The sequence below is a fragment of the Balaenoptera physalus genome, assembly GCF_965194825.1.
Source record: "Balaenoptera physalus genome assembly, chromosome: 2".
NCBI classification, from domain to species: Eukaryota; Metazoa; Chordata; class Mammalia; order Artiodactyla; family Balaenopteridae; genus Balaenoptera; species Balaenoptera physalus.
In genome coordinates, this window is record NC_138883.1 from 31,364,511 (window position 1) to 31,380,308 (window position 15,798).

The 15,798-nt window shown below is 34.2% G+C and overlaps 1 protein-coding gene and 1 long non-coding RNA gene across 8 annotated transcripts in view; one reads left to right on the top strand and one right to left on the bottom strand.

Moving 5' to 3' along the window:
* The window catches only part of PCNX1 (pecanex 1), a 499,400-nt gene that overhangs the window by 394,669 nt on the left and 88,933 nt on the right, over positions 1 to 15,798 (bottom strand). For 5 of the 7 annotated variants that reach the window (XR_014261020.1, XR_014261021.1, XR_014261022.1 and 2 more), the window contains 4 exons: positions 9,893 to 9,983; positions 8,321 to 8,378; positions 6,307 to 6,524; positions 848 to 1,001 (listed from right to left, as the gene is read on the bottom strand). Coding sequence is in view for 4 of the 7 variants with exons in the window: in XM_082451496.1 (XP_082307622.1) it covers positions 848 to 1,001; positions 6,307 to 6,524; positions 8,321 to 8,378; positions 9,893 to 9,983 (521 nt within the window). In the remaining 3 variants the exon portion in view is untranslated. The remainder of the gene's footprint in view (positions 1 to 847; positions 1,002 to 6,306; positions 6,525 to 8,320; positions 8,379 to 9,892; positions 9,984 to 15,798) is intronic. The other 2 variants (XM_082451497.1, XM_082451499.1) reach the window with 1 other exon arrangement.
* Positions 9,993 to 14,008, top strand: LOC309655978. Its single transcript, XR_014261099.1, has 3 exons — positions 9,993 to 12,530; positions 12,862 to 13,880; positions 13,931 to 14,008. It is a non-coding gene; the product is annotated as an uncharacterized lncRNA (long non-coding RNA).

Sequence of the window (15,798 nt, forward strand, 5' to 3'; positions counted from 1 at the left end):
AAAAAGAAAGGATAGCTGATGGTATAAACAGAACTAAACAAATAGTTTTCAGGATGGGAGAGGGTTCTGCATGTTAGTATGTATCAGGCAAATAACCAGAACTGGCTAAGAAAGGAAAGAAAACAGTCCATGTTACCAGTGTACACTGATGTGGCACGGAAAGTGAAAAATTTGGTATTTGATTCTCCCATTTATGGAAAGCTTAAAATTGATAACATTTGGTATTTTAGAACCACTATTTAAACAAAAGCAAAGGGACACCGATCTTCTGCTCTCTGTGTCCACAAAGAATGTATATGCTAGTTTCGACATTATTCTATCTACCAATGATGGATCTTAATAAATTTCACCTACATAATAGAAGACTGAAAATATGAGAGTAGGACAGTTAACGTTGATAAATTAAAAGAAAATGAATTTCAAGAACTCGAATTCTTAGGAATTCCCTAGCGGTCCAGTGGTTAGGACCTGGCACTTTCGTTGCCAGGGTCCAGGTTATAACCCTGGCTGGGGAACTAAGATCCCGCAACCCATGTGGCATGGCCAAAAAAAAAAAAAGAAAAGAAAAAGAGAGAAAAAAAAAAGAACTCGAATTCTTATTTTTTTATTTTGTATATTAATACAAAAAAAGTTTTTAGGAAGCTTCATTCACATGTCATTATTTTTTAAAGTTTATATGTCCCTTTTGTTGCTTTCCCAATCTTAACGTAAACGTCCAAGGAAAATAAATCTAAAAATTATATTCTTAGATAATTCACTGAATTATCATTCAATGAATGATACAAAACTTTCTGCTTTTTAACATAACTATGATGCCAAAGTCTGAAGAGAAGGGAGATGCTGGTACCTTAAGTAGTGAATATTGACAGCTGGCTATCACCAGGCAGAACTGGAAGACCCAGATATCTCTGAAGAAGCCTTGTATGAGAAGAATAGATCCCAAAAAAGCCACAAGAATAGCCAAGATGACAGCTAACACATTTTCCAGGATCTCACGATTTCTGTAGACAGAAAAATTTATGAGTAAGTATATCATCAATAGAAGAAATTAATCAGAATGCAAAAAGGGAAGACATCAATATGAAGTTCATACTATGCTTGTTAAGATTTATTTTTAGTACTGGGTTTGAACAAGGTTTTGGATCATAATGAAAAAGTATGTTCAGTTTAGATTGAAAACTGGCACACATTCTTATGTGCAAATAAAGCATGCTACAGTGGATTGTGAAGTTCTTATTATAATACATAATACAGTTGCAATTTCTATGTTATAACTTTACTTTTCTTATCATCTGCTTCTCTGTCAAGTTTGTTGCCAAATAACTAAACAACCTGAATGGCAAATAAAGGAAATATACAAAGAAACAAGTTCGAAAAACAAAATCTCAAAAGAGTCTCTAGAAAATTAAATTGAAAACATTTATATGACAAAGTCTGTAACCAAATTTTGATACCAAGTGGTTTCATTTCCCATGTCTAAATCATCTGAAATAATCAGAAATCTTACTAAAATTACTTAAACACAGGCTCTTACATATGTTGAGAATGAAGGCAGTGATAGACCATCAATGCTGCCTCTATCAAAGTTACTGAGACAATTCCATATTTTACTAAACTGACGCTGTAAAAGAAGCAGTACAATGTTCAACATACTACATACAGCAATGAAGATAATTTTTTAAAAAATTTATTTTATTTTATTTTTTGGCCGCACTGCACAGCATATGGGATCTTAGCTCTCCGACCAGAGATCAAACCCGCACCCCCTGCATTGGAAGAGTGGAGTCTTAACCACTGGACTGCCAAGGAAGTCCCTGAAGATGATTTTTATAAATCATGCCAAAAAATAAGAATCTATCTTACTTCCTGGGGAAATTTTATTCACAAAATGTTAGGTATGTGCTAAAACTCTTGATTTCAAAGAATATTTACTGACACAGGAACATGCTCAGTACATTTGCTATACAAAGAAAGCAGGACACAAAACTGTATACGAAGATACAAGTTCTATTACTTAAGAAACATACATACACAGGTTTAAAAAGACAATATATCAATTTGGTACTACTAATAATGGTTCTCTCTGGGTGGAAGGATTTTGGCTGGCCTCTGTCTTAAAATCTTTCTACATATTTAATAAAGAATTGCTTTCATAATCATAAAAAGATTTTTATTTCTTTATATTACATCAATGCCCAATTTATAATCATCAATTGACCTAAAAAATAAAATTCACAAACATCTCTGTACTATTTCACTTGATAGTTCTAGCAGATTAAAACAAGTTCAATAGTAATTTCAAATCAATAAACGAAACACTGGTATTTTCATCTGTTCTTATATGGCAGTTGTGGAATCCCAGACTTGCCGAATCCAATGATCCCTGTCGGCCCTGGTACACTATATTCTGTCCATGTCACTTGTCACTGAACACGTGCTCTCCCTCCGGCTTTTGTTAGTTTTTAATTTTGATGAATCCAATTTATCAATTTGTTTTCTCATTGATCTGTTTTTCATGTCACATCTGTGCAATTTTGCCTAACCCAAGGTCACAAATCTTTTCTCCTACGTTTTGCTTTTTTCTGAATTTTATATTTTAGATTTCACATTTAGGCCTATGATCCACTCTGAGTTAATTTTTGTAATATGATGCAAGGTAATAATACAAATTCTTTATTTTTCTTTTTCTTTTCTTCTTCTTTTTTTTTTTTTTTGCATATGGAAATCCAATGTTTCTAGCACCACTTGTTGAAAAGCTTATCCTTTCTCCACTTCACTGATTTGGGATATTATTTTGGCACTATCTAGGCCTGGAATTTTCTTTATGGGAAGGTGTTTAACTACAATGCCCATATATTTAATAGATATAGGAACATTAAGATATTGTATTTCTTTCAGAACTTTGATAATTTTTATCTCTCAAGAAATTTGTCCACTGTCAAATTTATTTACATACAACTGCTCATAATATTTTATTATCCATTTATTACCTGTAGAATCTGTAGTGATATCCTAGCTCACATTCCTGATATTGGTAATCCATAACTTTTTTTGTGTGTCCTGATCAGCTTGGCTAAAATATATTACTTTAATTGAGCTTTTTGGTTTCCTTGATTTTTCTCTACTGTCTTCTGTGTCCTCACTGATTTCTGCTTTGTTCTTTATGATTTTCTTTCTTCTGCTTTCTTAGGGTTAATGTGATCTTCTTTTTCTAGTTTCCTAAGGGGGAAGGTGAAGTCATTGAATTGACTTTTCTTCTTATTCAGTGCTATAAATTCTTCTAAGTACTGTCTTAGTGGCATCACAAAAATTCTGATTGTGTTTCATTTTTTATGTGGTTCAAAATATTTTCTAATCTCCCGCTTGATTTGTCCTTTGATCTATGCGTTATTTAGGTGTATTTAGCTTTCAAATATTTAGGGATTTCCCAAGGTTCTTTTGTTACTGATTTATAATTAACTCCGTGGTCAGGGAACACACTATATAGAACTCAACTCCTTCTAAATTTGATCCTTATATTATGGCCCAGAATATGGTCTATCTTGGTAAATGTTCTGTGTGCACATAAAAGAATGTGTATTCTGTGGTTATGAGTGGAGTGTTCCATAAATGTCACTCAACTTAGGTTGGCTGACAATTATATCTTTGTTGATTTTCTACATACTTGTTCTATCAATTATTGAGAGAGGTGTGTTGAATTCAACTATAATTGTGAATTTATCCATTTCTCCTATTTCTATCAGCTTTTCCTTCAAAGCACTGTTTGAGATATAGAAACATTTAGGATGGTTAAATCCTATGCATTAATTGACCACTTATCATTATAAAATGACCTCCTTTTACCTTGGTAATATTCTTTGCTTTGAAATCTACTTTGTCTGATATTAATTCAGCCACTCTAGCTTTACTGTGCTTAGAGTTAGCATGGTATATCTTTTCTGTTTTTATATTTAAAGTGCATTTCTTGTAGGCAGCAAAGAAATGAGTCTTGCTTTTTTTCTCCAATTTGACAATTTCTGACTTTTCCAACTATCATCCTGTCATTTATCTTCTGTCAATCTGTTTTTGATCTCTTTCCTTTTCTGCCTTATTTTACATTAAGAGAGCAATTTTTATGAATCTATTTTATCTCCTTTATTTTTTTAACTTACTAGTTATAACTCTTTCTTTTGTTACTTTAGTAGTTGCTTTAGTATACATTTTATGACAGTCTACTTCAAGTGACGTAGTATAAGTATACATACAGTATAAGCAACTTATATTTAATTCACAAACAGTATAAGAAACTTATAGTACTATACTCTTATATGCCCCTTCCTGGCGTTTATGCCATTATTGTCATGAATTTTACTTTTACTTATCTTATAAATCACACAATACATCATTATTATTTTTGTTTAAACATCCATTATGTCTCAAAGAGATTTAATTAGTAAGAAAAAATTTTATATATTTATTCATGTAGTTACTTACCATTTACAGTGATCTTTTATTTCTTTGGGTAGGTCCATATTTCCAGTTGGTATTATTATCCTTCTGCCTGAAAGACATCCTGTAATATATTTTGTACTGTGGGTCTGCTTGAAAAAAATTCTTTCAGTTTTTCCTAGTCCAAAAATGTCTTAATTTCATCTTGGTTTTTGCAGTTTTGTTGGGTATAGAATTCCAGGTTGAGTTTTTTTCTCCTTTCAATACTTCAAAAATGCTGCTCCATCATCTCCTCATTTGTATTTTTTCCAACAATAAATCTGATGTCTTCCTTATTCTTGTTCCTCTGTACAAACTACATCTTTTTTTCTCTTGCAGTTTTTAAGATTCTGTCACTGATTTTGAGCAATTATGTGCCTTGGTATAGTTTTTTTCATGTTTCTTGTACTTGAGGTTCATGGAGATTCTTCAATGTGAACATTTGTAGTTTTCATCAAATTTAGAAAGTTTTCCACCACTACTTCCTCAAAATTTTTTCTCTCTTCCTGTCTCCCTTGGCTTACTTTCATTTTGTATATTCTTTTCATTGGGGGATGGGCATAGGAGAATGATTCTTTTTTCTTTGTTTCATTTTCAATAGTTTCTACTGTCATGCTGTCAGCTTCACTTACATTTTCTTCTGTAATGTCTAATCTACCATTAATCTCATCCATTGTATTTTTCATCTCAGACATTTTAGTTTTCATCTCTAAGTGTGACTTGGGTCTTTTTTTTCATATCTTCCATATCTCTACTTAATTTTTATTAACATGCAAAGTACATTTATAACTGTTTAATGTCTTTGACTGCTAATTCTAATATCAGTGACAGTTACAGGTTGGTTTCATTACTTCCCTCATTATAAACCACATTTTGTCATTTCTTTGTATGCTTGGTAATCTCTGATCGGATGCCAGATATTGTGAATCTTAACTTTTTATGTGGTGAGAATTTCTGGATTTCTATAAATCTTGTTGAGCTTTGTTATGCTACTTGGAAACAGTTTGATCCTTTCAGGTCTTGCTTTTATGACTTGCTAGGTGGGTCTGGAGCAGTGCTCATGCTAGGGCTAATTACTCCCCACTTCTAAGGCAAGACTTACCAATATTCTGCTGAACAGTTGAGGAGACCCACTAAAAATCTCTGAGGTTCTCTCTCTGAGCAGCAATCCTCTTTGATGTTCTATCCTACAGACTTGAGCTGCTCTAGTCTCCCTGGACTCTGAGCTCCATCTCCTCAACTCAGGAAGTCTTCTGGACTCTACTTCAGTACCACAGCCTGGGGACTCTCTTAAGGCAGTAAGGTGGGCTCACATAATTTGCTTCCCATCTCTCAGGAATCACGGTCCTTTTCTGTCTTATTTCCAATGTCTTGAAAACCACTGTTTCATGCATTTTATCTGTTTTTCATTGTTTCAGGTAGAAGAGTAAACCCAGTCTTTGTTACTCCATGTCAACTAGAAGCAGCAGTTGGTCACCAAGTTCATAACTGACTAATACTATTTACTATTATACCTTTTATAGTTAGAGTCATATTACATATAACCTTATGGTCATTAACACCTCAAATTCTCTGGCTTTTAAGTACAGCTGCATGATTCTTAATGATAAAAACAATTTTTTAAATAAACATATTAAAATTGCCACAAAAAAAGCTTTTAATGGATTCAGGAGAGTCAATGTTTGGGAGCCTTACTAACTTAAATTTTATCTCAAGAGAACCAAAATAGAAAACACCTTCCAACATGGAAACCAAGTCAAATACTCAATGGGTAATTTAATACATTTCAATTTAAAAATAAAATCTGCACATATCTTTAATATCACACTATATTCTCACCTATCAAACAGGGCCAAAAGTGTGAGTCTGTCAAAGTTAATGCCGATCCACAGCTGGGGCAGGATCCAAAAGCGATAATAGTGTTTAACTTTTTGGGCAGCTTCTTCTGTTGGACCATAAGTAGCTGCCAAATCAGGGCTTAGGTCAATGTCTTGTTGCTCCAACAAATCTGTATCGATGGTCAATAGTCTGTTCAATCTAATCTGTGGAAGAGAGAGCTAAAAGAAAATCAGCATCGAAAGGCTTAAAATATCTTTAATCAAGTCATGCTTCAAGGGCTACGCAATCAGCTTGCAAATTATCTAAACCTCCTTAATTCTCTACACTAGTCCACTCTTGTGGATATTTTATGATTGCTAGAAACTACAGAAGGTGACAAAAGGAAGTGAACTACAACAAAGGCCTTTTGGAAAGATTTTACTAGGAAGTATTTGAAATTTTAGTATTTTATGATTGTATAGCTAGTGAATCCATTACAATCACCAACAGGGAATCATTAGCGGCTTCCCTTCTCCCTACCCCTTCTCTTCTCTCATTAAGCTATGAACCTCACTACTGTGTCAAATCTAAGCTCCTCTGCATTGGATTCAATGCCTTCAAATCTCAATTCTTCGTACAGCCTCTTATCACTGTTACTGCTGTTTTCAAATCCCTCCCACACTCCTTTACTTTTGTTTTGGCAGGCTGCTCATCTGAGGCTATACAGGATATTACCACATTACATTTCTTTCAGGTTCAACTCATCCGTTCACCAGTTTCCCCTGCCTCTGAAAGAATCCAAAGTTTACTGCATTTAGCAGAGCACTAGCCAGCATTTTGCTGTCTCAAGGCTCTCATACCATTTAACAGTGGAAAATACTACTATGCCATTTTATATAAAGGACTTGAACAAACATAGATTTTGGTATCCGCACAGGGTCCTGGAACCAATCCCCTGTGGATACCAAGGGATCACTGTAATCATTTCCCCATTTCTGCTTTCCTGTGGAGTTTCCAGGAATACACTGCAGCAAAAGAGTAGGGACAGTCTTTACTTTTCCTACACAGGGGTGGGGTATAGTCAAGAAAATATGTTTCTTATATATAACAGCCATTTCTGTCTCTTAAGCATTGACAAATATCTCCCCAAACACTTTTTTTCCCTTATCCTCTATGCCAGGGTTTCTCAATCTTGGCACTACAGGTACTTTCAAGCCAGGTCATTCTTTGGGTGGGGGCTATGCTTTCCACTGTAGAATGTTTTACAGCATCCCTGGCTTCCACCCACTAGATACCTACAGCAACCCCCTGGTGGTAACAAGCAAAAATATTTCCAGACATTGCCAAATGTTGAAAACTATTGTTCTGTGCCAATTCACATCTATGGTTTTAAAACCCTGCTCACAACTCATCATCTTCAGGAAGCCGCTAATAATTAATCTCTTCGGCACTAAATTTATCTACACGTACCTCGTATCTCTTAAATATTGCTTATAAGGATTTCAACTGTTTTATCTTTTCTAACCTCAATATATATACTTTGATATACATCACACAAAGGCAGTGTTATCTTTTTAAAATATACCCACTGCATCTCATATGGCATTTTTTTATACAGCGATAACATCACTAAGCACACACACTGGTATACGAATAACTAATAGTTAACCAACAGTTAGTAGATAAGTACCAAATCAGTTAGCTATGTACCAAAATCATAATGTTCAAAGTGAAGTTTTAAAATGGCACAATTAAAAATGGCACAACCAGATTATGACACTGGTGAGTAAACAGACCTCTATGTACCCTCAAAAGTGTAATTACTGATTCATAAATAGCTAATTAAAATGCACGGTGCTTTACACTTGTTTGTTTCTTAACAAAGGACTTATGAGAAGAGATCCACTATGGGACAGCAAAGGTGATTTTGCCAGTTTTCAACAAAATTGATATTTTGCAACCTCATCAATTTTCTGATTTGTATAGCAACTTAATCTGAAAATACAGCATTTTATAAAAATAAAGGAAAACCTACCACATCATGTGGGTAAAATCGAACTGAGGTAGAACTGGATACATGTGAATCCGTGTCACTAAAGAAAAATGAAGAAGACTTTAGGGAATAAACAGCTTGTCAAGTAGTAGAAAGAAAAATAAGTCTATTAACAATTACATGATATTTACACGGTCTACTTTTCCATGTAAACTTCAAAGTACAAAATCGAATTTTCCTAGAGTTGTGATTAGGAGCATAGCCTCTGGGTCAAAGTATCTATATTCAAATCTCCTCATCAACTGAATGAGATCTTGGACAAGTTATCTAAACTTTTTATACCTCAGTTTCCTCATTGGTAACATAGGATAAAAGTACCTCTATCACCAAGTTCTTGTGAAAATTGTTTAAGAAAGCAATTAACATATTGCCAGGAGCCATAATAAATTTAACCTATGATATAATAGTCTAGAACGTGACAACTCAGTTTCCACAGTTCAGTCAAATTTAGATTTCAAAACTTAAGACCTTACCACATTTATGGTGTAAGGAATTGTTCTTATCTTGAATTATATTAAACATAATAAAGTGTTCCCATTGCTCCATCCTCCTATGGGTTCCACTGTTACAAAATCATCTAAACACTCCAATCATTTTTGAGGGGGTGAATTCTGAAACTGGACTAAAGGAGCTTTATTAAAGAGTACAGTTTCTGAAATGTTCTATCTTTTCAGCATGCTAAGCTAAGTGATCACAAGACCCTATTACTTTAAAGAGACCCTCAAAACTGAAAAAACTAAGTGAACTGTCCATAGATATGTAACATATAAATAGGTGTGTCCCACTATTAAATGGAAGTCCTAAAATAAGAATCAAATGACTCTTGTGGAAAAAAAGTGAGCTAATCAATCAACAATGAATTTCAATGCAGCAATTTGAATAGATGAGTAAGATTAAAATTTCAGAAAAAAATTTAACACATTCTAAACTATAATTGATTATGTTATACGATCAAGATTTCTATTTATTTGCTTTCCTCCTAACTTCTCTGTTATCTTACATAATTCCTTCCTGAGGGAAGGAGAGAAAAGAAACTAAATGCAACATATGACCCATATTTTAAGAAATTCCTCCTTCTTACAGCTGGTAAACACATTTTAAAACAAAATGAAAGATAATCATTTAAAAAGACACTTGACCAAAACCCTCACACAGAAATAAAAATTTGAAATTACACAAAGAAAGAGAATCGATCGGTTTGAACTTAGCTGTGTAAATATTTTTCTAATAAGTTTTTTCCATCACGCAATATATACATAGTTAAGTTTGAAATTGCGGGAAACCACTGTCACATGGTAAGATCTACAGGAAATTTTTACTTAATTTTTTTTTTAAAATACATAATAGCTTTTGTTTTAAGAATAACAACTTTCTTTTTTTCCACAGCAAAAAATTATACTTTAATTCTTTGGCGACAAATGCATAATGACAATTTATTTAAGCCACTATAAACAAATGTTTTCAAAATAACTTTTCTATCTCAACGCTTACAAACTTTAAAAACGGCAAACATATGCTAGTACATATACTTCCCTAATATGACTTCACACATACCAGATATTGGATGCTCTTCTTGCTGCTGGTTCAAAATTCACAAGTGACATATCACAGCCACCAGTCTCATAAAGCGTAGAAGAGAACTTACCTAGCAAATAAATGATTTTTTTAAAAAAGCCATTAGAATACTCAGAAATTTTCCTTCATGAAACACTAATTTTAAGCTTGTTACAATCTAAGAAAATGTACTATAACCGTCTTTTTCCAAAATATTTAAAAAACAATGATCTACATACAATTCAGCGTGATGTGAATGAAAAGGAATGCTAAACAGTGGGGCAAAACGTCAACATACATAATCAGGTGTTAAAAGTGATTTAAGTCAGCTTCGTAATAGCAGTCTCCTTCTCTTCTCTCCTCCCAGCACATTCTCAATTCAAGTTATAATACAAACAAACTGAATGTTGTTTAAAGGTCACCTGACCACTACTTACAAGTGGTGAGTAGCCATTTGGAGGGCTGCTTAAGTTTTAAGATAGCTCAAACTGCAAGACAACAAATTTATGTGATTACCTTCAGAGTTTTTTGGTTTTGTTTTACTTTTAAGAAGAAATAAAAAAGTATCAAAATGGATCTAAGGAAGTTCAATGAATGAAGCATAATAATGTTGGTGACAAACTACAGTATTCAATGAATATTAATAGTTGTATGATTCTACAAGAACTCTATGAAAGAATTTAGGAACACCATTTGCTGTAGCCAAGTATCTACAGAACTGATAAAAGGCTTAGAAATTTTATTGGTTGCAAAGAATATAGGTTTGAAAAAAAAACTCTCTTAAAATGAACTGTATAACGTAAAATGATTTCTGATAATGGAATTTTAGAAACCTGAATACTGTCTGAAATGCATGCTGTACTTTGAAGATCTATGGTAAGCCATATCAATGGTGGGTAGGGAGCATAAATAAATGAATATAAATTTCTAGTAGGACAATAAGATGAGGTATATAACTGCAACTGTTTGGATCTAGTCCAGACTGCCTTTTGAGTATTTATGAGGTTTTTGTTTTACTAGCTAGAACTACTGAGGTTATAAATATGAGAAATCTAAAGGGCAATTTCAACTTGATGACAAGGCTAAAAGATTTCTTTTCCATGACTACAATGAAAACAGTATACAATAAGAATTTTTATTTAAGTGAAATCCTTGAAAAATGACAATAAAAGGCCCCCATAATATTCTGATATAACCAAGGGTTCACAGAACATTTCAACAATTACTTCTTTCGTCAAAAGGACTAGAATCAGAAAAAGTACTTTATTAAATAGGATTATTTGAGTACTTTCTATGAGTCATAATATTTTATCCTATTATGGTGTTTTCTGTAGTAGCATTTTTTTTGGTCAAAATACTCCTGAGATAAATTAGGGAAAAAGGCATTCTATGAAATGCTCAGCTCATTTGCTGTTTTTCAAGGGAGGATTACTGAGCACGTAGATTATCTAAAACTCTGCTTTTTACCCCCCTGTCTTCTAGCCATGAGTTACTCTTAGCACCTCTAACAGAAACCAGAGTAGGGAACTAAAATGAAATGACAGAGTTTTTTGAAGCGATAGGGTGGGTTGCAGAAATTGTTAGTAAATAAAAAAGTTAAAAACTGCCTTGACTGAGATTTTAAAATTATTTTTAAATTGTAACTTTTTATGCTGTGCTCTTTCCTTACTTATTAGCATGGATAATCAGAGATTGGCTGTGCTAAAATTAACTTAGATTAGCAGAAAAAAAGAAACACCTGATCAAAATCACAGACTGCATAAATGCAGAAGAATTATAAAACCATATTAAATGACTAAATCACAGAGTAACAGAGCTGGGCGGGCTTGTATGAAATCTAGTAAGAATGGAATGCATAAATATTTGTGTTTATATCACAGAATTTGTGTGTATTTCTGAAATAAGTTAATTCTATATTCAGTAGAATTTAAATTATTGGAGTATATTCTGAGTATTTAAGCATTCCATGGGATTTTTAGTAATATAAGTCCTGTTTTGGGATATTAAAAATAATAAATATTTATATGCAACTGAAATCAACTAAAATATTACTCTCTGTAATTTTCAAATGAAACAGTAAAAGATGATTAAGTCATTACTGCAACTATGTTGTCTTTTATGTATAGATGTCTAGTATGAAACTTATATAGAAATGGGTGCATTTTTAAATAAAAATAAAACACCCCCTCCAAAAGTTTTTCAGAAAGAAAGCTGGAAAAACTGAGTAGTTTTATTACTACATAAATCTACAACTACAACTACAAATCTACAACTCTGAATGCATACAAACAACTGAGTAACAAGGAATAAAATTTAAACAAGGCATAAAACATGTCTAAGAAAAGGGCAGTTATAATTTCAACAAATGTGCATGACTTCAACAGTGCTTTTTTTTCCCTAAGAAGCTTCTGTCTACCTACTAACTTTACAAACATGTCAGGTTCATAAAAACATGCATGGCATATGTCAGAACAAACTAACTTCGTATTAAGGCTTCATGGTGTATTCCCAACTTAACTCCACCAAAAGAACAGGTTCTATGTCCCTCTTACATCTTTGGGCTTGGCAGCTGACAGCACTTCAGAAGTAACAAATTTTATTCAGAAGATAATTCAGAAAAAAAAAATTACACTAAAAAGTGTTTAGCTTGGGCTTCCCTGGTGGCGCAGTGGTTGAGAATCTGCCTGCCAATGCAGGGGACACGGGTTCGAGCCCTGGTCTGGGAAGATACCACGTGCCACGGAGCAACTGGGCGCGTGAGCCACAATTACTGAGCCTGCGCGTCTGGAGCCTGTGCTCCGCAACAAGAGAGGCCGCGATATTGAGAGGCCCGCGCACCGCGATGAAGAGTGGTCCCCACTTGCCGCAACTAGAGAAAGCCCTCGCACAGAAACAAAGACTCAACACAGTCATAAATAAATAAATAAATAAATAAAAGAACGTGAATTTCTTTAAAAAAAAAAAAAAAGTGTTTAGCTTAAGGTTTCAGTGAAAACTTAGTAACATTTTAATATATTAATAATCTACTAAAGACATCTTCAAAAATAACCAAAACAGAAATAAGTACATGTTGCTATTGGTTTATAAAAATTAATATCTTAAATTTGTACAAATCTTCTTAGCAAACATAACAACTTGACATATATCTCATTTGAGATTAAAACCATAATCACAGTTAACCTTTCTGAACTAATAAGTAAATGTGCCCTTATTAATAACCCTATTTTAATAAGTATTCTGTATTTAGAAAAATACTTCCATGTAAATATTATTTCTAATGAACATTAATTGGGAAGAAAGTAGAACATCAATGAAATATGTCCTCCTCACATGTATTATGATTATAAACTGTTATCGCCTCATAATTCAACTCCCAGGTCATAACTAATTATATCTAATAGTATGGCTCTGTCATGATTTTAAAAGAAAAACATTAATTTCTGACAAACCAGAATGGAGGCTGGAATTTCAGACTTAATAATGACATTGGCCATGATATAGCATCTCTAAGATAAAGAAAAGTTAAGGCACCTGGTATTTCTGTTTCAAATATTCAATAATGACTGCTATAGTCTTCAAAAATTCAATTTAATTACACAAAACCCTATTTTTCTTGAGGTGGGAGAATTTCCAGTAACCACAGGTCAATAAATAAGTGATGAACAAGAAGATAAGTAAAACTGAATACTGATTTAAAGAACAAGGACACTTGAAGCATTTCCTTGAAGCCACAAATTCAAAATAAACACTGGGGGCTTCCCTGGTGGTGCAGTGGTTGAGAATCTGCCTGCCAACTCAGGGGACATGGGTTCGAGCCCTGGTCTGGGAAGATCTCACATGCCGCAGAGCAACTAAGCCCGTGTGCCACAACTACTGAGCCTGTGCTCTAGAGCCTGTGAGCCACAACTACTGAAGCCCGCGTGCCTAGAGCCTGTGCTCTGCAACAAAGAAGCCACCGCAATGAGAAGCCTGCGCACCACAACGAAGAGTAGACCGCGCACTGCAACGAAGAGTAGCCCCCGCTCACCGCAACTAGAGAAAGCCCGCGCACAGCAACGAAGACCCAACGCAGCCAAAAATAAATAAATTAAATAAATAAATTAAAAAACAAAAAAACAAAATAAACACTGGCAAAACACTGATAAAAGACATAGAAATTAATGAGATTCTCTAATTAGTCCTATCAATAAAAATCCTCACCACATAACACAAAGTTCAGTTAATATTGTGAGAAACCCTTAATGCATTCTTAATGTCACTCTCATTTCACTTGTTTATCTTAGAAAGAGGTGGTTACCAGGACAAATCATCCGTAGGGTTCTTCCAATCTTCCCAGCACCAACGACAAAGAAGGCCTCTTACATTTCTTGGACGATTTCCTTCTGTAGATCCCCACCCTACACCCCCATTCATTCTGCGTTCTCCAAGCCTAAAACCCTGATACACTGCTTGACTTCGCACTTCTCTAGCATTATTCTTAGCGCAAGGAGGGGCTACAAGAGCAAAGAGAGAGAGAGACAAGGGAGGCAGCTCTACAAAGTGTTTTTAGAAGACAACTGGGGGACTACATACATCTCTATGACTAACTTGAGTACTCTACGAAAAGTGACTTTTTCTGGTGGTGATGAGTATTGTGCTCATGATGCCATTCCAATGAATACACGACACTTTTAAGAGAGAAGGCCTTGACAAGTTCCAATTCCTTGGATAGCACCCCCCTTATTATGAGTGGTGCCTGTGAGTCTCTGAGGAAACATGAGTTTTCACCCAGACAGAAATGACTCATTTTACTGCTGCTTACAGGTTTATGGACCTGTTTCTCCCTAGACCAGGGATCAGCAAACTTCTTCTGTAAAGGGACATTTAATAAATATTTTAGGCTTTGTGGGCCAGATGGTCTCTGTTGCAACAGTTCGAGTCTACCATTGTAGCGTGAAAGCAGCCACAGAAAACACATAAAATAAATACTTATTTACTTTATTTACAAAACAAGCATCAAGCTAGATATAGTCACCAGGCCATAGTTTGCTAATCCCTGTCCTAGACCAAAAGCCTTACTCTTATAAAATGTCTTTAATTCTTGTGCTAAATGGAAATCAAGTCACTATGCTGCTCCTGTTCAATACTGAGAACCAGTCCTTCTTCCTAGAACGTGCAATGCTGTGCTAGGTTTTTAAAACAGGAGAAGAATAAGAAAAAGGGTAGAAATGAGAAGAAAGAGGTTGGTTTAGAGGAGAGCTTTTGAGGACTGGCAAGAAAAGACAGACAAACTCTATTGCTTGGTAACGGTGAAAGAGATTCATATACTGATATATTTTACTGCCATGGTCGCTGTTCGCTAGTTCTGACTTAACACAACATGTCAATTCATTAAGTGGAATCCCCAGATCAGGTGAACCTTCCAGAAGTGAATGTACAAGTTCATATTCTGATATAATTTCATCATCTCACATCTCCTTCAAAAGGGCAAGTCCTCCTCATCTTGGTAAAATAATCCATAACAATGACACTGATGACATTACAAATGATCAGATAAATAAACAAAAAACGTCACAGAATGGGAGAAGATATTTGTAATTGGTATCTGACAAATTAGTTGCATCTAAAATATCAAAAGAACTCTTAAATGTCAATAATAAGACAAACAGCTTGATTTTAAAAGTGAGTAAAAGATTTGGACACACTTCACAGAAGATATATATATATATGTATAGTCAATAAACACACCAAAGGATCCTCATCATCCCTGGTCATAGGAGAAATGCAGATTTAAGCCACAATGAGATATTATACACCCATTAGGGCTAACATTTAAAAGGCCAAAAATAGCAAATGTCAATGAGAATGGGAACAACTGGAACTCATACATGCTGGTGGGAATATAAAATTACTTTTGAAAACATTTT